At 50.0% G+C, this 24,924-nt stretch overlaps 1 protein-coding gene and 1 pseudogene across 1 annotated transcript; both read left to right on the top strand.

Annotated features, from left to right (window-relative positions):
* Positions 1-24,924, top strand: part of LOC136993807 (antigen WC1.1-like) — a 1,003,008-nt pseudogene that overhangs the window by 832,185 nt on the left and 145,899 nt on the right.
* On the top strand, positions 903-1,538 carry LOC136993833 (olfactory receptor 14J1-like; the record flags this gene model as incomplete). The annotated part of the gene is made up of 1 exon (XM_067308781.1): positions 903-1,538. A coding segment is annotated over one exon (636 nt), but the record flags the coding sequence as incomplete, so codon positions are not given.

Raw genomic sequence — 24,924 nt, 5'->3', positions numbered from 1 at the left:
CTTTCACATAAGGAGTGGACGTAATCTGCTGCAGGATGTGTGCATCAGAGCTAGTCACTTCCCATTCCCACTGCAGTGCCTGGAGGAAGGGTGCAGATGGTAAATTGACATGAGGACAGAGTCTACCTCATTGGAACAGAGACGTCTAGAAAGTGTGAGGTCACCCCCTGCCTTCACTTGACTGCTTCTCTCCCTTGCTAGAGTGGGCGACGGTGTGACTGGTTCAGCTACAGACACCTCTGTTCAAGAGGGCAAGGCTGGGGGAGATGAAGCCCTCACAAGGGTCTTCTCTTTCAGACACAGCTGGCATGAGTGCAGTATTCACCTCTCATTATGGCAAATAGAGAATAGTCCCACTGGGTCACTGGACCAAGTTTCCTCTGCCGAGCTCACAGCACCAATCCCCAGGTATCCCACTGAATACCTGGCACTGTTTGACACCTCCATTTACACCCCCGACAGAGCAGAACGGGCTCTTCTGGAGACTACAGGCAGGGGTCCCTGCTCAGCGTGGTGCACACAGCCAGCACGAACAGAGCTCAAGCAAGGATTCTGAAAGAAGGTGAAGGACAGAGGAAATGTGTGTGTGTGTGTGTGGGGGGGTACTATGAGAAATGGAATGGTTTTGGCTCAGAGAAGCCTGCTCTAACTTGGCACTGTCTTTTCCTCCTCAGACAGACCCCCATGCCCAGGGGGAGCAAATGTTCAACAACAGTTCTCTCACTGAGTTCCTCCTCCTGGCATTTGCAGACATGCGGGAGCTGCAGCTCTTGCACTTCTCGCTGTTTCTGAGCATCTACCTGGCTGCCCTCCTGGCCAACGGCCTCATCATCACAGCCATAGCCTGTGACCACCGCCTCCACACACCCATGTACTTCTTCCTCCTCAATCTCTCCCTCCTCGACCTTGGCTCCATCTCCACCACTGTCCCCAAATCCATGGCCAATTCCCTCTGGAACACCAGGGCCATTTCCTACTCAGGATGTGCTGCCCAGGTCTTTCTGTTTCTCTTCTTCTTCTCAGCAGAGTATTCTCTTCTCACTGTAATGGCATATGACCGCTACGTTGCCATCTGCAAACCCCTGCACTACAGCACACTCATGGACAGCAGAGCTTGTGCCAAAATGGCAGCAGCTGCCTGGGCCAGTGGTTTTCTCAGTGCTGCCCTGCACACTGGAAATACATTTTCAGTACCACTCTGCCAAGGCAACGTTGTGGAGCAGTTCTTCTGTGAAATTCCCCAGATTCTCAGGCTCTCCTGCTCAGACTCCTACCTCAGGGAAATTGGGGTTACTGTGGTTGGTACTTGTTTAGTTTTGGGGTGTTTTGTTTTCATTGTGCTGTCCTATGTGCAGATCTTCACAGCTGTGCTGAGGATCCCCTCTGAGCAGGGCAGGCACAAAGCCTTTTCCATGTGCCTCCCTCACCTGGCCGTGGTCTCCTTGCTTATAAGCACTGCAGGGTTTGCCTACCTGAAGCCCCCCTCCATCTCCTCCCCAGCTCTCGATCTGGTGGTGGCTGTCCTGTACGTGGTGGTGCCTCCAGCAGTGAACCCCCTCATCTACAGCATGAGGAACAAGGAGCTCAAGGAGGCACTGAAGAAACTGATTCAGTTGCTGGTATTTTAGCAGCAAGAAGCTGCCCATCTCTAGTCACAAGCAATATCCAATCTATCTCAGGCAACTCGGGTGCTTTGGGCGTTCTATCTGTGACACTCATGTTTGTACACAACTGCTGGAATTCATCTCCAGAGGCACAAAGTCCATCTGTCTGACCCAGAGTCCTTCTGTTCATCTGTCTACCATGGCATCAGAGCTGGCCTCCCAAGTAGCATCTCTGTAATAAAAGGGGATTTCCTCAGTACAGGGCCTGAAGGTTGGGCTCTTCTTCCAAAGCAGGAGCCAAGAATGCGCTGAGGGAGTTGCACCCAGAAAGGCCTTTTGCTGCACATGAGTTTTCCATGGGCTAAGGGGGACGCGCTCATAGGGTGATGTGTTAGGAAATGAGGGCAGGATTCTGCCCTCACTTGTGGGTGCTGAGTATCCCTGGAGAGGGTGAGTGGTATCTGCCGGGGACTGTCTCACATATTACAGGGCTGGTGACAGATGCCGGTTCTTCTGGAAGGGAATATGGAGTCACCGGGGGAGCACAGGGCATTCCCAGGGTCAGCATGTGCCTGCAATGGGCAGTGAGTGGAGACTCACAAAAGCAAGTGCAGGCACCCAAAGCAAAGGGCTAAACCAAAGAAGGCACTGAGTGAGGGCTCTGCAAGCTCAGCAGAGCCAGCAGGGACTCAGCAGGCCCAGGGAAGGGACACTCCAGAGCGGTTCTTGTCACCTACCCACAAACCATGGGCTGGGTGCAAGGACACATCTGAACCCCTCCTGAGCCATTTGAAATACCGTGTTTGCTTTGAGCATCTTCCACAGCCACAGACCCTGGGGAGGGGGGTGTCGGGTGCAATGCTGCTGGGCCAGCTGGCTCTGCCATGGCCAGCGCAGAGTCACCCCATGGCCCCACAGCCTGCTCGTGCTGCAGAGAAGCACTGACAGCCCGGGGTCCTGCGGGGAGCCGGGGAGGGGTGAAGGAACAGCCGGCCAGGCCAGCACAGGCACATTCACCTGGGGAAAGGCCCTCTGGGAAGCAGGGAGCCCTGAGCAGGGCTGCTCACCCTGCCCTGAAGCCCCCCACACTCCCTGTCCCCCTGTGCCCTGTCCCAGCCCTGGTGCTGGCCAACTGCCCTGGGCTGGGGCAGTTCCAGCCCCCCAGGAAGGGGAAGGGGCATTGGGGGAGCAGTCCAGGGAGCTGGGGGGAGGTCAGCGTCCCACTCTCTGGCTGGGAATGGAGCCCCAGCTTGGGCAGAGGTGGGGATCATTAACAGGATGAGCACAGGATGTAACATCAATCACAGTACTGTGGCGTTTGCTGACCAACCTTTAGAGATATCATACTCATGGTGTTCAGTAAGGCTGGTTTCCACTTTTGCTAACCAAATCCTTTAACTATTATAATAGATCATCATTCCTTCTCTTTCTCCTAAGCATGTTCCAATTTCAGACAGATGCTTGGTGTTCCGTTTGAGAAAGCTGTCTAGTTGATGGAAGGTTACTCCAAGTGTTCCTGATGCATTAAACAGTGCAAAAATAAGACATCATTTTTTCAGTCATATGAGAAGTTAACTAGTAGGTCTGCTTCGTGATTTGGGCAAAAACATATGTCACATTACAATGGCAACTGCTGCCTTACTGTTATGGACAATTAGGCTCGCCGGCCACCATAACAGGGTCTGACCCGAGGTTCCCACTGAGACAGAAGTTCAAAGTCAGATCAGAGCAAAATAAATTTTAATGACACACGTGTGGTAATTACAGCTTGAGCTGGGTGTCTCCAAAGAGGGACCCTGTTTGAACAAATCCCTGGGTAATTATACCCTTCCAATCTAGTATCCACCCCATACTTCTGAACCAATCATAATATTAGAGTTCGGGGTCTTACAGCTCCCAGTTGGTCCTTTCGGTAGTTTCCAGGTGTGTTCTTTATTTCTTATCACACTTCTGCATAGGTGTCGATGGCTCTTTTACTCCCTTATCTTGTCCCTCAGAACCAGTCTTTGTGGTTACTTCTTTCTTGCATAGTTGTCTGGCTCTTCTACTTCCTTATCTTGTCCTCCAGAATCAGTCTTGTGGTTCCTTTGTTTCTTCCTTCTGTGTCCTACGTTAAAGTCCATCTCCCTGCTGGTGCTCATTAATGTTAAACTGCTTGTTTCTCTCTACAGTCCCCCCTCCTGCCCTTCTCTCTCCGACTTGAACCTGCTTTGGAGCCTTCTTTTACTTAACTAGCTAAAAGTTCAACATATCTAGCTGAATGGTCATAGCTTGCGGCCTCAGGCTTCAGCAAATTTAGCTACTAATGCTAAGCAAGTTATGCTAAGTGATTAATTCTAGACAGCTTCAGTCCAATATTCTCTAACAGGCCTCCCTTTGTTTTTATTAAGCATCCCTGCTAATATGTTAAGCAGAGTTCTCGAAGCCTTTCGAGGCGTACTGTCACTTTCCATAATTTTATGTATGATCATATAACAATGATGTATGTATGTATCGTAGTAACAGATTATGTATGATCACAATAATATGATCATAAATAATAAGCATAACATGGTTAAACTTCACACAACTACTACTGGGTGCCACGTGATTATAGGTCCCTGTTGTGGTTGGTGACCATCCCAGAAGAGTCTCCCACCAATGACATTCTCCATCCTTCTTCACTCTTTCCAAGATGTGGTGTATCTCTTCTGTAACATGTTGAATGGTGATTAGTTTTTTGTCTGTTGTTTCGGATGCATTTTAGCAGTTGATACAGGTCATCGTGTTGCAGTAGTTTCTTCACCAATGTAAGATTCATTCCGATGGGGGTAGGCAATAAATCTTGACTTAAGGTATAATTAGATTGTAATAATTGATAAGGCACAACAGGAGCTGAATAATTAAAGTCACAGCCCATAATTCTAGTAAAATTGCAAACACAAATATTTGAGTGATAACTTGTGTCTACAGTAATGTTATCTACAAATACAAGATCACAGAGGATTCTCATACAAACACATCCTTTTCCAATATATACAAGTAAGGTTTCAGGGGTTTCTTCAGGATGTATTTCAAAATGACAAACATTTTGTTCAGTATCAAGAAAAATGTCTTGGGCTTTGATGGTATTACTCTCACAAATAAATCCTTGTTGTTCCCATACAACACATGTGTTAACATCAACAGTTTGCCATTTGTTTCTTTTTTGCTGGGCCCACACTCTATGTTCTATCGGATTCAGTATAGCTCCATTGTGATTTAATCCCAGCACAATGTTTGGGTATATGGTGTATACCAAAGCATTGAGTATTGTTAAGACAAAAGCTATAGCCTTATTGTTGATGGGGTCATAAGTAAAATTGACTAGACGCCACCAAGAGTGCAATTCCTTTTCAAATTTAGTTGCATTATCCCAAATTACCTTTCGAATTTCAGTGGGTAAGGTGCCCTCTTCACCTTCTCTAATAATTGCTGCTACCACAGATTGCATCCACAGCTGAGCTTGGATACAACTAAGAGCTAGAGAAACATTATATTGGGCTACACCAAGTGCATTTACAATTAACTGGTGGTCTCTTTCATTAATTCTTTCCCATTGAGGTAATACATCAGATAAGAGCCGTTGGTTAGTTCCTAATGCTAATACAGAGGAATGCAATGGATGTTCTAATTTGTGCAAATCACTTGTTGCTGTACTTAGTTTATTCATGAGCACTTCAGCATCTATACTATTTAAAACTCCTAATCCTGCCCCTATCACACCGGTCACATCCCTCCTCGTTCGTTTTGGAGAGGTGAGGGTTCGCCTATGCAACCCTGCTGACCATCCTGCATAGGAGGTACTTAGAAATGGTGGACAGGCTGGTTTGACTGTAGAGATGTTAATTTGCATCAATAGTTCTACTCGTTTAAGAGACCAGGATAGATTGAATAACACTCGTTGTTGGCCTGTATTTCTAACTACATGTGGTCCTGCCTTTACTATTATGGGAGACATTTTACTCGAGGGAGTCATTCTTGATCGATCCAGGGGGGTCGGTTTGGATTGATCCGAGCTAACACAGGAGACCTGGGCTTCTATTTCTCTCTTCGTGGATACAGATATACAACACTTTTGGTCAGTTTTACACTGTTTTTTACAGCATCTGCTTTTAGTTTCTGTCAATACTGTTTCATGTAAATTTGCTGACATACAACAAAAGGTTAAATTGAATTCACTCACTCCTAGCCCTGAACAGTTAAACCAAATTTGGTTTCCTTTGGTATTGTTTGCAGTATAACTTTGTGTATCATAATTATCTCATCTTATTAACTGTATACAAATCCATCCAGAACCTGTGGTTAGAAACAATATTAGGCACATCCAGGGAGCATGTGTGGTTGTCTTCATTGCTCCATAGTGACACCTGCCGTACTCGCTTCTTGTTCCACTATTCGTTTCATGTATGAGCGGTGAATCCAATTCTCTTTTCCTAAAACTTTAACAGCAAAATAAGAACTTAACCATACAGTGTAGGGTCCTTCCCATTTTGGTTCCAACTTAGTTTTTCCTAAGAATACTTTTACCAGTACTCCATCTCCAGGTTGTATATCGTGCACTTGTATTTCAGGTGGTGTGCACTGATACCATTGAGCATATTTTTTAAGATTTTCAAACCTTTTTTGGATACCTAGAACATATTGGGTTAGCTGTTCATCTCCGTCCAACAGGCTGGTCTTAGCCAGGATATAAGTCCCTGGTATGGCTAAATGTCTCCCAAAGAGAATTTCTGCTGGTGTTAGTCCTATGGGTTGTTGCGGAGCATTTCGAACATCCCATAGGACTAAATCTAGGGCTTCAGGCCATTTTAGGTTAGTGTGTGTGCATACTTTTGCTATTTTTTTCTTTTAGTGTTCTGTTCATTCTTTCTATCTGTTCTGAAGACTGTGGGTGGTAAGGGGTATGTAGGTTTTTCTCTATTCCCAGTGATTTATATAATTGATCGATTATGTTTGCTGTAAAATGGGCATCCCTGTCGGAATCAATGGCTTCTGGAACCCCATACCTGGGTATGATTTATTTTAGTAAGGCTTTTACTACCCCTCCTGCATCAGCCTTTCTTGTTGGGAAAGCCTCTACCCAGCCTGATAACTGATCTGCTATCCCTAACAAATGTTTTTACCCACTGGCAGCTGGCATATCCGCGTAATCTATTTGTAGCCTTTGAAAAGGGAAGCAGGCCCACGGTTGTCCCCCTAACTCTGACTTTGGTTTGATGCTCGAGAACTTTTGGCAGGTCGGGCAGCTCTTGGTTATCCTTTTCACAGCAGCATAAATTCCTGGAGCTGCCAATATTTTTGGTACCTGCTTAGCTACTGCCTCTGTTCCCCCATGAGCTTTATCGTGGAACCACCTAGCTACAGTAATTACATATTTCTTTGGTAGAATTGGTTTTCCTCCAACTGTCCATATTCCATCATCATTTTGGTTTGCTTCCCACTTTTCCCATTGTTTTTTCTCTTCTGCCAAGCAGTCTTTTTCATACATGGTTTTAGGGTCTATTAAATTTGGCCATTTGCTCTGGTCCATCATTGCAATTGTGACCATACAGTCCCTCAAAAGTTGTCAGGTGGCCACTTTCACAGCGGCATCAGTGTCAGCTAAAGCATTTCCTTTACTAATTTCTCCAGTGCCTTTAGTATGGGCTGGGCAGTGTATTATAGCAATTTCTTTGGGCAGTTGGACTGATTCTAGCAAATTACGTATTTCTTCTCCATTAGCTATTTTCTTTCCTGATGATGTAAAACATCCTTGTTCTTTCCATAACATCTCAGTTGCATGACAAACTCCAAATGCATATTTTGAGTTGGTATATACATTTACTCACAGGTGCTTACCTATCTTTGTTGTTTGGGTTAATGCTATTAATTCTGCCCCTTGAGTGCTTACAGACGGAGATAAGGGATTAGCCTCAAGTACCTCAAAGAGGTTGGTGACAGCACAGCCTGAATGGCATTTTCTGTCCAAATAATAGGATGATCCATTGATCCATCTGTAAACAGAACTAAGTCTGGGTTTCGCAAAGGGTCATCTTGGAGATCCTCCAGGGGCTTGCTCCAACTGACAACCACCTGGTCACAGGAATGATAAGGCTCTCCATCTTCAGGTGGAGGTAATAGCATCACTGGATTTAAGATGTTGCATCTCTTTAAGGTCACATTATCTGCGAGTAATATTATTAGTTCATAGTGGTGAGCTCTCTGTGGGGATAGTGCTTGAGTAGCATATTGTTTCATTAACAGTTCCACTTCATGTGGCACATACACAGTCACTGGGTGACCCAAAAGTACAGGTCGTGTTTTTTCAATAAGGGCTGCTATAGCTGCTATCGCTCTGATGCATCCTGGAGTGCCTTTGGTTACCGCATCCAGTTGGGTGGAGCAACAGGCCACTGGCCTACGGTGAGGATCTGGTTTTTGGTGAGTACTCCACTTGCTACTCCCTGTTGTTCATGAATGAATAATTCAAATGGTTTACTATAATCTGGTAGTCCCAGAGCTGGGGCTGAGACCAGCGCCTTTTTCACAGATATGAAAGCTTTCTCTTTTTCTGGACTCCAGGTCAAAGGCTCTATCTCCTCCTTCTTTGTTGCCTGGACCAGAGGTTTGCTAAGTTCTCCCAACCCAGGAATCCATCGTTGGCAAAATCCTACAGCTCCTAAAAATCCCCTAAATTGCTTTTTTGTTACAGGACGGGGCATATCAAGAATTGGCGTTACCCATTCTGGATCAATTAATCTATGCCCTTCCTTCAACATAAACGCCAAATATTTTACCTCTTGTTGACACAGCTGGAGCTTGGATGGAGATGCTCGATGCCCTTTCTCTGCAAGAGCATTACATAGAGAAATAGTGTCTTTCAAACAAGTCTCGTAATCTTTACTCGCTATTAACAAATCATCCACATATTGAATTAACACTGAATGTACTGGAAGCTCAATATCCACAAGATCATTTTAAAGCATACGTGAAAAACTAGGTGGAGACCCCGTAAATACCTGTGGTACTCTAGTCCAAGTTAATTGTTGTCCCTTCCAAGTGAAGGCAAAAAAGAACTTGGCTGTCCACAGCTGTCCTCCAAGGAGGCACAATTGACCTCACAAACACAAACACCAGCCATGGGCCTAGCACTGGCCTGTCAGGCACTGACACACAAGTGACATCACAAACAAAAACAGCTGCCACATCCTAGCACTGGCCTATCAGGCACAGAGCCACAAGTGACATCACAACTACAAGCAGCAGCCATGCAACTAGCACTGGCCTATCAGGCACTGACACACAAGTGACCTCACAAACACAAACAGCAGCAACGTGACCAGCACTGGCCTATCAGGCACTGACACACAAGTCACCTCACAACTGAAAATATCTGCTATGGGCCTAGCACTGGCCTATCAGGCACTGACACACAAGTGACCTCACAAACACAAAGAGCTGCCACATTCTAGCACTGGCCTATCAGGCACTGACACACAAGTCACCTCACAACCACAAACAGCAGCCATGCAACTAGCACTGGCCTCTCAGGCACTGACACACAAGTGACCTCACAAACACAAACAGCAGCCATGCAACTAGCACTGGCCTATCAGGCACTGACACACAAGTGACCTCACAAACACAAACAGCAGCCATGCAACTAGCACTGGCCTATCAGGCACTGACACACAAGTGACCTCACAAACACAAACAGCAGCCATGCAACTAGCACTGGCCTATCAGGCACTGAGCCACAAGTCACCTCACAACATCAAACAGAAGCCATGCACCTAGCACTGGCCTATCAGGCACTGAGACACAAGTGACCTCACAAACACAAACAGCAGCCATGCCACTAGCACTGGCCTATCAGGCACTGAGACACAACTGACCTCACAACCACAAACAGCAGCCATGCAACTAGCACTGGCCTATCAGGCACTGAGACACAAGTGACCTCAAAACCAAAAACAGCAGCCATGCATCTAGCACTGGCCTATCAGGCACTGACACACAAGTGACCTCACAAACACAAACAGCAGCCATGGGCCTAACACTGGCCTATCAGGCACTGAGCCACAAGTGACCTCACAACTGAAAATATCTGCTATGGGCCTAGCACTGGCCTATCAGGCAGTGAGCCACAAGTGACCTCACAAACACAAACAGCAGCCACATGACCAGCACTGGCCTATCAGGCACTGACACACAAGTGACCTCACAAACACAAACAGCAGCCACATGACCAGCACTGGCCTATCAGGCACTGAGCCACAAGTGATCTCACAAACACAAACAGCTGCCACATCCTAGCACTGGCCTATCAGGCACTGAGACACAAGTGACATCACAACCACAAACAGCAGCCATGGGCCTAGCACTGGCCTATCAGGCACTGACACACAAGTGACCTCACAACCACAAACAGCAGCCATGCAACTAGCACTGGCCTATCAGGCACTGAGGCACAAGTGACCTCACAACCACAAACAGCAGCCATGCAACTAGCACTGGCCTATCAGGCACTGACACACAAGTGACCTCACAACCACAAACAGCAGCCATGCAACTAGCACTGGCCTATCAGGCACTGACACACAAGTGACCTCACAACCACAAGCAGCAGCCATGGGCCTAGCACTGGCCTATCAGGCACTGAGACACAAGTGACCTCACAACCAGAAGCAGCAGCCATGCAACTAGCACTGGCCTATCAGGCACTGACACACAAGTGACCTCACAACCACAAACAGCACCCATGGGACTAGCACCGGCCTATCAGGCACTGACACATAAGTGACCTCACAACCACAAACAGCAGCCACATCACCAGCACTGGCCTATCAGGCACTGAGGCACAAGTGACCTCACAAACAAAAACTGCAGCCATGCAACTAGCACTGGCCTATCAGGCACTGACACACAAGTGACCTCACAAACACAAACAGCAGCCACGCATCTAGCACTGGCCTATCAGGCACTGAGCCACAAGTGACATCATAACCACAAACAGCAGCCATGGGACTAGCACCGGCCTATCAGGCACTGAGGCACAAGTGACCTCACAACCACAAACAGCAGCCACATGACCAGCACTGGCCTATCAGGCACTGAGCCACAAGTGACATCACAAACACAAACAGCAGCCATGCAACTAGCACTGGCCTATCAGGCACTGAGCCACAAGTGACCTCATAACCACAAACAGCAGCCATGCAACTAGCACTGGCCTATCAGGCACTGACACACAAGTGACCTCACAATCACAAACAGCAGCCACATGACCAGCACTGGCCTATCAGGCACTGACACACAAGTGACCTCACAACCACAAACAGCAGCCATGCAACTAGCACTGGCCTATCAGGCACTGACACACAAGCGACCACACAACCACAAACAGCAGCTATGCAACTAGCACTGTCCTATCAGGCACTGAGAGACAAGTGACCTCACAGTAGAAAAGAGCAGCCATGCAACTAGTACTGGCCTATCAGGCACTGAGACACAAGTGACATCACAAACACAAACGGCAGCCATGCAACTAGCACTGGCCTATCAGGCACTGACACACAAGTGACCTCACAAACACAAACAGCAGCCATGCAACTAGCACTGGCCTATCAGGCACTGAGACACAAGTGACATCACAACCCCAAACTGCAGCCTTTGGCCTAGCACCGGCCTATCAGGCACTGACACACAAGTGACCTCACAACCACAAACAGCAGCCATGCAACTAGCACTGGCCTATCAGGCACTGACACACAAGTGACCTCACAACCACAAACAGCAGCCATGCAACTAGCACTGGCCTATCAGGCACTGAGGCACAAGTGACCTCACAACCACAAACTGCAGCCATGCAACTAGCACTGGCCTATCAGGCACTGACACACAAGTGACCTCACAACCACAAACAGCAGCCATGCAACTAGCACTGGCCTATCAGGCACTGAGACACAAGTGACCTCACAACCAGAAGCAGCAGCCATGCAACTAGCACTGGCCTATCAGGCACTGAGGCACAAGTGACCTCACAACTGAAAATATCTGCTATGGGCCTAGCACTGGCCTATCAGGCACCGACGCACAAGTGACCTCACAACCAAAAACAGCAGCCACATGACCAGCACTGGCCTATCAGGCACTGAGACACAACTGACCTCACAACCACAAACGGCAGCCATGCAACTAGCACTGGCCTATCAGGCATTGAGCCACAAGTGACCTCACAACCACAAACGGCAGCCATGCAACTAGCACTGGCCTATCAGGCACTGACACACAAGTGACATCACAACCACAAACAGCAGCCACATGACCAGCACCGGCCTATCAGGCACTGAGGCACAAGTGACCTCACAACCACAAACAGCAGCCATGCAACTAGCACTGGCCTATCAGGCACTGACACACAAGTGACCTCACAATCACAAACATCAGCCATCGGCTTAGCACTGGCCTATCAGGCACTGAGCCACAAGTGACCTCACAACCACAAACAGCAGCCATGCAACTAGCACTGGCCTATCAGGCACTGAGCCACAAGTGACCTCACAAACACAAACAGCAGCCATATGACCAGCACTGGCCTATCAGGCACTGAGAAAAGTGACCTCAAAAACACAAACAGCAGCCATGCAACTAGCACTGGCCTATCAGGCACTGAGAGACAAGTGACCTCACAGTAGAAAAGAGCAGCCATGCAACTAGTACTGGCCTATCAGGCACTGAGACACAAGTGACATCACAAACACAAACGGCAGCCATGCAACTAGCACTGGCCTATCAGGCACTGACACACAAGTGACCTCACAAACACAAACAGCAGCCATGCAACTAGCACTGGCCTATCAGGCACTGAGACACAAGTGACATCACAACCACAAACTGCAGCCTTTGGCCTAGCACCGGCCTATCAGGCACTGACACACAAGTGACCTCACAACCACAAACAGCAGCCATGCAACTAGCACTGGCCTATCAGGCACTGACACACAAGTGACCTCACAACCACAAACAGCAGCCATGCAACTAGCACTGGCCTATCAGGCACTGAGGCACAAGTGACCTCACAACCACAAACTGCAGCCATGCAACTAGCACTGGCCTATCAGGCACTGACACACAAGTGACCTCACAACCACAAACAGCAGCCATGCAACTAGCACTGGCCTATCAGGCACTGAGACACAAGTGACCTCACAACCAGAAGCAGCAGCCATGCAACTAGCACTGGCCTATCAGGCACTGAGGCACAAGTGACCTCACAACTGAAAATATCTGCTATGGGCCTAGCACTGGCCTATCAGGCACCGACGCACAAGTGACCTCACAACCAAAAACAGCAGCCACATGACCAGCACTGGCCTATCAGGCACTGAGACACAACTGACCTCACAAACACAAACAGCAGCCATGCAACTAGCACTGGCCTATCAGGCATTGAGCCACAAGTGACCTCACAACCACAAACGGCAGCCATGCAACTAGCACTGGCCTATCAGGCACTGACACACAAGTGACATCACAACCACAAACAGCAGCCACATGACCAGCACCGGCCTATCAGGCACTGAGGCACAAGTGACCTCACAACCACAAACAGCAGCCATGCAACTAGCACTGGCCTATCAGGCACTGACACACAAGTGACCTCACAATCACAAACAGCAGCCACATGACCAGCACTGGCCTATCAGGCACTGACACACAAGTGACCTCACAACCACAAACAGCAGCCATGCAACTAGCACTGGCCTATCAGGCACTGACACACAAGTGACCTCACAATCACAAACAGCAGCCACATGACCAGCACTGGCCTATCAGGCACTGACACACAAGTGACCTCACAACCACAAACAGCAGCCATGCAACTAGCACTGGCCTATGAGGCACTGACACACAAGCGACCACACAACCACAAACAGCAGCCATGCAACTAGCACTGGCCTATCAGGCACTGAGGCAAAAGTGATCTCACACCTGAAAATATCAGCCATGGGCTTAGCACTGGCCTATCAGGCACTGACACACAAGTGACCTCACAAACACGAACAGCAGCCATATGACCAGCACTGGCCTATCAGGCACTGAGACACAAGTGACCTCACAAACACAAACAGCAGCCATGCGCCTAGCACTGGCCTATCAGGCATTGAGCCACAAGTGACCTCACAACCACAAACAGCAGCCATGGGCTTAGCACTGGCCTATCAGGCACTGACACACAAGTGACCTCACAACCACAAACAACAGCCATGCAACTAGCACTGGCCTATCAGGCACTGAGCCACAAGCGACCTCACAACCACAAACAGCAGCCATGGGCCTAGCACTGGCCTATCAGGCACTGACACACAAGTGACCTCACAACCAGAAGCAGCAGCCATGCAACTAGCACTGGCCTATCAGGCACTCACACACAAGTGACCTCACAACTGAAACAGCAGACATGGGCCTAGCACTGGCCTATCAGGCACTGACACACAAGTCACCTCACAACCACAAACAGCAGCCATGCAACTAGCACTGGCCTATCAGGCACTGAGCCACAAGTGACCTCACAACCACAAACAGCAGCCATGCAACTAGCACTGGCCTCTCAGGCACTGACACACAAGTGACCTCACAAACACAAACAGCAGCCATGCAACTAGCACTGGCCTATCAGGCACTGAGACACAATTGACATCACAACCACAAACTGCAGCCATGCAACTAGCACTGGCCTATCAGGCACTGACACACAAGTGACCTCACAATCACAAACAGCAGCCACATGACCAGCACTGGCCTATCAGGCACTGACACACAAGTGACCTCACAACCACAAACAGCAGCCATGCAACTAGCACTGGCCTATCAGGCACTGACACACAAGCGACCACACAACCACAAACAGCAGCTATGCAACTAGCACTGTCCTATCAGGCACTGAGAGACAAGTGACCTCACAGTAGAAAAGAGCAGCCATGCAACTAGTACTGGCCTATCAGGCACTGAGACACAAGTGACATCACAAACACAAACGGCAGCCATGCAACTAGCACTGGCCTATCAGGCACTGACACACAAGTGACCTCACAAACACAAACAGCAGCCATGCAACTAGCACTGGCCTATCAGGCACTGAGACACAAGTGACATCACAACCACAAACTGCAGCCTTTGGCCTAGCACCGGCCTATCAGGCACTGACACACAAGTGACCTCACAACCACAAACAGCAGCCATGCAACTAGCACTGGCCTATCAGGCACTGACACACAAGTGACCTCACAACCACAAACAGCAGCCATGCAACTAGCACTGGCCTATCAGGCACTGAGGCACAAGTGACCTCACAACCACAAACTGCAGCCATGCAACTAGCACTGGCCTATCAGGCACTGAGACACAAGTGACCTCACAACCACAAACAGCAGCCATGCAACTAGCACTGGCCTATCAGGCACTGACACACAAGTCACCTCACAACCACAAACAGCAGCCATGCAACTAGCACTGGCCTATCAGGCACTGACACACAAGTGACCTCACAACCACAAACAGCAGCCATGCAACTAGCACTGGCCTATCAGGCACTGACACACAAGTGACCTCACAACCACAAACAGCAGCCATGCAACTAGCACTGGCCTATCAGGCACTGAGACACAAGTGACCTCACAACCAGAAGCAGCAGCCATGCAACTAGCACTGGCCTATCAGGCACTGAGGCACAAGTGACCTCACAACTGAAAATATCTGCTATGGGCCTAGCACTGGCCTATCAGGCACCGACGCACAAGTGACCTCACAACCAAAAACAGCAGCCACATGACCAGCACTGGCCTATCAGGCACTGAGACACAACTGACCTCACAAACACAAACAGCAGCCATGCAACTAGCACTGGCCTATCAGGCATTGAGCCACAAGTGACCTCACAACCACAAACGGCAGCCATGCAACTAGCACTGGCCTATCAGGCACTGACACACAAGTGACATCACAACCACAAACAGCAGCCACATGACCAGCACCGGCCTATCAGGCACTGAGACACAAGTGACCTCACAACCACAAACAGCAGCCATGCAACTAGCACTGGCCTATCAGGCACTGACACACAAGTGACCTCACAATCACAAACAGCAGCCACATGACCAGCACTGGCCTATCAGGCACTGACACACAAGTGACCTCACAACCACAAACAGCAGCCATGCAACTAGCACTGGCCTATCAGGCACTGACACACAAGTGACCTCACAATCACAAACAGCAGCCACATGACCAGCACTGGCCTATCAGGCACTGACACACAAGTGACCTCACAACCACAAACAGCAGCCATGCAACTAGCACTGGCCTATGAGGCACTGACACACAAGCGACCACACAACCACAAACAGCAGCCATGCAACTAGCACTGGCCTATCAGGCACTGAGGCAAAAGTGATCTCACACCTAAAAATATCAGCCATGGGCTTAGCACTGGCCTATCAGGCACTGACACACAAGTGACATCACAACCACAAACAGCAGCCATGCAACTAGCACTGGCCTATCAGGCACTGACACACAAGTGACATCACAACCACAAACAGCAGCCATGCAACTAGCACTGGCCTCTCAGGCACTGACACACAAGTGACATCACAACTGAAAACAGCAGCCATGGGCCTAGCACTGGCCTATCAGGCACTGACACACAAGTGACCTCACAAACAAGAACAGCAGCCATATGACCAGCACTGGCCTATCAGGCACTGAGACACAAGTGACCTCAAAAACACAAACAGCAGCCATGCGCCTAGCACTGGCCTATCAGGCATTGAGCCACAAGTGACCTCACAACCACAAACAGCAGCCATGCAACTAGCACTGGCCTCTCAGGCACTGACACACAAGTGACCTCACAACCACAAACAGCAGCCACGCATCTAGCACTGGCCTATCAGGCACTGAGACACAACTGACATCACAACCACAAACTGCAGCCATGCAACTAGCACTGGCCTATCAGGCACTGAGACACAAGTGACCTCACAAACACAAACAGCAGCCACATGACCAGCACTGGCCTATCAGGCACTGAGCCACAAGTGACATCACAAACACAAACAGCAGCCATGCAACTAGCACTGGCCTATCAGGCACTGACACACAAGTGACCTCACAACCACAAACAGCAGCCATGCAACTAGCACTGGCCTATCAGGCACTCACACACAAGTGACCTCACAACCACAAACAGCAGCCATGCAACTAGCACTGGCCTATCAGGCACTGACACACAAGTCACCTCACAACCACAAACAGCAGCCATGCAACTAGCACTGGCCTATCAGGCACTGACACACAAGTGACCTCACAACCACAAACAGCAGCCAAATGACCACCACTGGCCTATCAGGCACTGAGCCAATAGTGACCTCACAAACACAAGAAGCAGCCATGCAACTAGCACTGGCCTATCAGGCACTGACACACAAGTGACCTCACAAACACAAACAGCAGCCATGCAACTAGCACTGGCCTATCAGGCACTGAGGCAAAAGTGATCTCACACCTGAAAACATCAGCCATGGGCTTAGCACTGGCCTATCAGGCACTGAGACACAAGTGACCTCACAACCACAAACAGCAGCCATGCAACTAGCACTGGCCTATCAGGCACTGACACACAAGTGACCTCACAAACACGAACAGCAGCCATATGACCAGCACTGGCCTATCAGGCACTGACACACAAGTGACCTCAAAAACACAAACAGCAGCCATGCAACTAGCACTGGCCTATCAGGCACTGACACACAAGTCACCTCACAACCACAAAGAGCAGCCACATGACCAGCACTGGCCTATCAGGCATTGAGCCACAAGTGACCTCACAACCACAAACAGCAGCCATGCAACTAGCACTGGCCTATCAGGCACTGACACACAAGTGACCTCACAAACACAAACAGCAGCCATGCAACTAGCACTGCCATATCAGGCACTGACACACAAGTGACCTCACAAACACAAACAGCAGCCATGGGCTTAGCACTGGCCTATCAGGCACTGACACACAAGTGACCTCACAACCACAAACAACAGCCATGCAACTAGCACTGGCCTATCAGGCACTGAGCCACAAGCGACCTCACAACCACAAACAGCAGCCATGGGCCTAGCACTTGCCTATCAGGCACTGACACACAAGTGACCTCACAACCAGAAGCAGCAGCCATGCAACTAGCACTGGCCTATCAGGCACTGACACACAAGTGACCTCACAACTGAAACAGCAGACATGGGCCTAGCACTGGCCTATCAGGCACTGACACACAAGTCACCTCACAACCACAAACAGCAGCCATGCAACTAGCACTGGCCTATCAGGCACTGAGCCACAAGTGACCTCACAACCACAAACAGCAGCCATGCAACTAGCACTGGCCTCTCAGGCACTGACACACAAGTGACCTCACAAACACAAACAGCAGCCATGCAACTAGCACTGGCCTATCAGGCACTGAGACACAATTGACATCACAACCACAAACTGCAGCCATGGGCCTAGCACTGGCCTATCAGGCACTGACACACAAGTGACATCACAACTGAAAACAGCAGCCATGGGCCTAGCACTGGCCTATCAGGCACTGACACACAAGTGACCTCACAAACACAAACAGCAGCCATGCAACTAGCACTGGCCTATCAGGCACTGACACACAAGTGACCTCACAACCACAAACAGCAGCCATGCAACTAGCACTGGCCTATCAGGCACTGACACACAAGTCACCTCACAACCACAAACAGCAGCCATGCAACTAGCACTGGCCTATCAGGCACTGAGCCACAAGTGACCTCACAACCACAAGCAGCAGCCATGCAACTAGCACTGGCCTATCAGGCACTGACACACAAGTGACCTCACAACCACAAACTGCAGCCATGCAACTAGCACTGGCCTATCAGGCACTGAGACACAATTGACATCACAACCACAAAATGCAGCCATGCAACTAGCACTGGCCTATCAGGCACTGAGACACAAGTGACCTCACAACCACAAACAGCAGCCATGGGCCTAGCACTGGCCTATCAGGCACTGAGACACAAGTGACCTCACAACCACAAACAGCAGCCATGGGCCTAGCACTGGCCTATCAGGCACTGACACACAAGTGACCTCACAACCACAAACAGCAGCCACGCATCTAGCACTGGCCTATCAGGCACTGACACACAAGTCACCTCACAACCACAAACAGCAGCCATGCAACTAGCACTGGCCTATCAGGCACTGAGCCACAAGTGACCTCACAACCACAAGCAGCAGCCATGCAACTAGCACTGGCCTATCAGGCACTGAGACACAAGTGACCTCACAACCACAAACAGCAGCCATGCAACTAGCACTGGCCTATCAGGCACTGACACACAAGTGACCTCACAACCACAAACAGCAGCCATGGGCCTAGCACTGGCCTATCAGGCACTGAGACACAAGTGACCTCACAACCACAAACTGCAGCCATGCAACTAGCACTGGCCTATCAGGCACTGACACACAAGTGACCTCACAAACACAAACAGCAGCCACATGACCAGCACTGGCCTATCAGGCACTGACACACAAGTGACCTCACAAACACAAACAGCAGCCATGCAACTAGCACTGGCCTATCAGGCACTGACACACAAGTGACCTCACAACCACAAACAGCAGCCACGCATCTAGCACTGGCCTATCAGGCACTGACACACAATTGACATCACAACCACAAACTGCAGCCATGCAACTAGCACTGGCCTATCAGGCACTGACACACAAGTGACATCACAACTGAAAACAGCAGCCATGGGCCTAGCACTGGCCTATCAGGCACTGAGGCAAAAGTGATCTCACACCTGAAAACATCAGCCATGGGCTTAGCACTGGCCTATCAGGCATTGAGCCACAAGTGACCTCACAACCACAAACAGCAGCCATGCAACTAGCACTGGCCTATCAGGCACCGACATACAAGTGACCTCACAACCACAAACAGCAGCCACGCATCTAGCACTGGCCTATCAGGCACTGAGACACAATTGACATCACAACCACAAACTGCAGCCATGCAACTAGCACTGGCCTATCAGGCACTGACACACAAGTGACATCACAACTGAAAACAGCAGCCATGGGCCTAGCACTGGCCTATCAGGCACTGACACACAAGTGACCTCACAACCACAAACAGCAGCCATGCAACTAGTACTGGCCTATCAGGCACTGAGACAAAAGTGACATCACAAACAAAAACAGCAGCCACGCATCTAGCACTGGCCTATCAGGCACTGACACACAAGTGACCTCACAAACACAAACAGCAGCCATGCAACTAGCACTGGCCTATCAGGCACTGACACACAAGTGACCTCACAAACACAAGAAGCAGCCATGCAACTAGCACTGGCCTCTCAGGCACTGAGCCACAAGTGACCTCACAACCACAAACAGCAGCCATGGCCTAGCACTGGCCTATCAGGCACTGACACACAAGTGACCTCACAACCACAAACAGCAGCCATGCAACTAGCACTGGCCTATCAGGCACTGAGACACAACTGACCTCACAAACACAAACAGCAGCCACATGACCAGCACTGGCCTATCAGGCACTGACACACAAGTGACCTCACAACCACAAACTGCAGCCATGCAACTAGCACTGGCCTATCAGGCACTGACACACAAGTGACATCACAACTGAAAACAGCAGCCATGCAACTAGCACTGGCCTATCAGGCACTCACACACAAGTGACCTCACAACCACAAACAGCAGCCATGCAACTAGCACTGGCCTATCAGGCACTGACACACAAGTGACCTCACAAACACAAGAAGCAGCCATGCAACTAGCACTGGCCTCTCAGGCACTGAGCCACAAGTGACCTAACAACCACAAACAGCAGCCACGCATCTAGCACTGGCCTATCAGGCACTGACACACAAGTGACCTCACAACCACAAGCAGCAGCCATGCAACTAGCACTGGCCTATCAGGCACTGACACACAAGTGACCTCACAACCACAAACAGCAGCCATGCAACTAGCACTGGCCTATCAGGCACTGACACACAAGTGACCTCACAACCACAAACAGCAGCCATGCAGCTAGCACTGGCCTATCAGGCACTGACACACAAGTGACCTCACAAACACAAACAGCAGCCATGCAACTAGCACTGGCCTATCAGGCACTGACACACAAGTCACCTCACAAACACAAACAGCAGCCATGGGCCTAGCACTGGCCTATCAGGCACTGACACACAAGTGACCTCACAACCACAAACAGCAGCCACGCATCTAGCACTGGCCTATCAGGCACTGAGACACAATTGACATCACAACCACAAACTGCAGCCATGCAACTAGCACTGGCCTATCAGGCACTGACACACAAGTGACATCACAACTGAAAACAGCAGCCATGGGCCTAGCACTGGCCTATCAGGCACTGACACACAAGTGACCTCACAACCACAAACAGCAGCCATGGCCTAGCACTGGCCTATCAGGCACTGACACACAAGTGACCTCACAACCACAAACAGCAGCCATGCAACTAGCACTGGCCTATCAGGCACTCACACACAAGTGACCTCACAAACACAAACAGCAGCCATGCAACTAGCACTGGCCTATCAGGCACTGAGGCAAAAGTGATCTCACACCTGAAAACATCAGCCATGGGCTTAGCACTGGCCTATCAGGCACTGAGACACAAGTGACCTCACAACCACAAACAGCAGCCATGCAACTAGCACTGGCCTATCAGGCACTGAGCCACAAGTGACCTCACAAACACAAACAGCAGCCATGCAACTAGCACTGGCCTATCAGGCACTGAGACACAACTGACATCACAACCACAAACTGCAGCCATGCAACTAGCACTGGCCTCTCAGGCACTGACACACAAGTGACCTCACAAACACAAACAGCAGCCACATGACCAGCACTGGCCTATCAGGCACTGACACACAAGTGACCTCACAACCACAAACAGCAGCCACGCATCTAGCACTGGCCTATCAGGCACTGAGACACAACTGACATCACAACCACAAACTGCAGCCATGCAACTAGCACTGGCCTATCAGGCACTGACACACAAGTGACATCACAACTGAAAACAGCAGCCATGGGCCTAGCACTGGCCTATCAGGCACTGACACACAAGTCACCTCACAACCACAAACAGCAGCCATGCAACTAGCACTGGCCTATCAGGCACTGAGACAAAAGTGACATCACAACCACAAACAGCAGCCATGCATCTAGCACTGGCCTATCAGGCACTGAGCCACAAGTGACCTCACAACCACAAACAGCAGCCATGGCCTAGCACTGGCCTATCAGGCACTGACACACAAGTGACCTCACAACAACAAACAGCAGCCATGGCCTAGCACTGGCCTATCAGGCACTGAGACACAAGTGACCTCACAACCACACACAGCAGCCATGCAACTAGCACTGGCCTATCAGGCACTCACACACAAGTGACCTCACAACCACAAACAGCAGCCATGCAACTAGCACTGGCCAATCAGGCACTGACACACAAGTGACCTCACAAACACAAACAGCAGCCATGCAACTAGCACTGGCCTATCAGGCACTGAGACACAAGCGACCTCACAACCACAAACAGCAGCCATGGGCCTAGCACTGGCCTATCAGGCACTGACACACAAGTGACCTCACAACCACAAACAGCAGCCATGCAACTAGCACTGGCCTATCAGGCACTGAGACACAAGTCACCTCACAACCACAAACAGCAGCCATGCAACTAGCACTGGCCTATCAGGCACTGAGCCACAAGTGACCTCACAAACACAAACAGCAGCCATATGACCAGCACTGGCCTATCAGGCACTGAGACAAGTGACCTCACAACCAGAAGCAGCAGCCATGCGCCTAGCACTGGCCTATCAGGCATTGAGCCACAAGTGACCTCACAACCACAAACAGCAGCCACGCAACTAGCACTGGCCTATCAGGCACTGACACACAAGTGACCTCACAACCACAAGCAGCAGCCATGCAACTAGCACTGGCCTATCAGGCACTGACACACAAGTCACCTCACAACCACAAACAGCAGCCATGCAACTAGCACTGGCCTATCAGGCACTGACACACAAGTGACCTCACAACCACAAACAGCAGCCACGCATCTAGCACTGGCCTATCAGGCACTGAGCCACAAGTGACCTCACAACCACAAACTGCAGCCATGCAACTAGCACTGGCCTATCAGGCACTGACACACAAGTGACCTCACAAACACAAACAGCAGCCACATGACCAGCACTGGCCTATCAGGCACTGACACACAAGTGACCTCACAAACACAAACAGCAGCCATGCAACTAGCACTGGCCTATCAGGCACTCACACACAAGTGACCTCACAAACACAAACAGCAGCCATGCAACTAGCACTGGCCTATCAGGCACTCACACACAAGTGACCTCACAAACACAAACAGCAGCCATGGGCCTAGCACTGGCCTATCAGGCACTGACACACAAGTCACCTCACAACCACAAACAGCAGCCATGCAACTAGCACTGGCCTATCAGGCACTGACACACAAGTGACCTCACAACCACAAACAGCAGCCACGCATCTAGCACTGGCCTATCAGGCACTGAGCCACAAGTGACCTCACAACCACAAACTGCAGCCATGCAACTAGCACTGGCCTATCAGGCACTGACACACAAGTGACCTCACAAACACAAACAGCAGCCACATGACCAGCACTGGCCTATCAGGCACTGACACACAAGTGACCTCACAAACACAAACAGCAGCCATGCAACTAGCACTGGCCTATCAGGCACTGACACACAAGTGACCTCACAACCACAAACAGCAGCCATGCAACTAGTACTGGCCTATCAGGCACTGAGACAAAAGTGACATCACAAACAAAAACAGCAGCCACGCATCTAGCACTGGCCTATCAGGCACTGACACACAAGTGACCTCACAAACACAAACAGCAGCCATGCAACTAGCACTGGCCTATCAGGCACTGACACACAAGTGACCTCACAAACACAAGAAGCAGCCATGCAACTAGCACTGGCCTCTCAGGCACTGAGCCACAAGTGACCTCACAACCACAAACAGCAGCCATGGCCTAGCACTGGCCTATCAGGCACTGACACACAAGTGACCTCACAACCACAAACAGCAGCCATGCAACTAGCACTGGCCTATCAGGCACTGACACACAAGTGACCTCACAAACACAAACAGCAGCCACATGACCAGCACTGGCCTATCAGGCATTGAGCCACAAGTCACCTCACAACCACAAACAGCACCCACACGACTAGCACTGGCCTATCAGGCACTGAGACACAACTGACATCACAACTGAAAACAGCAGCCATGCAACTAGCACTGGCCTATCAGGCACTGACACACAAGTGACATCACAACTGAAAACAGCAGCCATGCAACTAGCACTGGCCTATCAGGCACTGACACACAAGTGACCTCACAACCACAAACAGCAGCCATGCAACTAGCACTGGCCTATCAGGCACTGACACACAAGTGACCTCACAACCACAAACATCAGCCATGCAACTAGCACTGGCCTCTCAGGCACTGAGCCACAAGTGACCTAACAACCACAAACAGCAGCCACGCATCTAGCACTGGCCTATCAGGCACTGACACACAAGTGACCTCACAACCACAAGCAGCAGCCATGCAACTAGCACTGGCCTATCAGGCACTGAGACACAAGTGACCTCACAACCACAAACAGCAGCCATGCAACTAGCACTGGCCTATCAGGCACTGACACACAAGTGACCTCACAAACACAAACAGCAGCCATGCAGCTAGCACTGGCCTATCAGGCACTGACACACAAGTGACCTCACAAACACAAACAGCAGCCATGCAACTAGCACTGGCCTATCAGGCACTGACACACAAGTCACCTCACAAACACAAACAGCAGCCATGGGCCTAGCACTGGCCTATCAGGCACTGACACACAAGTGACCTCACAACCACAAACAGCAGCCACGCATCTAGCACTGGCCTATCAGGCACTGAGACACAATTGACATCACAACCACAAACTGCAGCCATGCAACTAGCACTGGCCTATCAGGCACTGACACACAAGTGACATCACAACTGAAAACAGCAGCCATGGGCCTAGCACTGGCCTATCAGGCACTGACACACAAGTGACCTCACAACCACAAACAGCAGCCATGGCCTAGC

Source organism: Apteryx mantelli, chromosome 20 (genome assembly GCF_036417845.1).
Source record: "Apteryx mantelli isolate bAptMan1 chromosome 20, bAptMan1.hap1, whole genome shotgun sequence".
Taxonomy (NCBI): domain Eukaryota; kingdom Metazoa; phylum Chordata; class Aves; order Apterygiformes; family Apterygidae; genus Apteryx; species Apteryx mantelli.
This window is presented reverse-complemented; position numbering and strand designations above follow the sequence as displayed.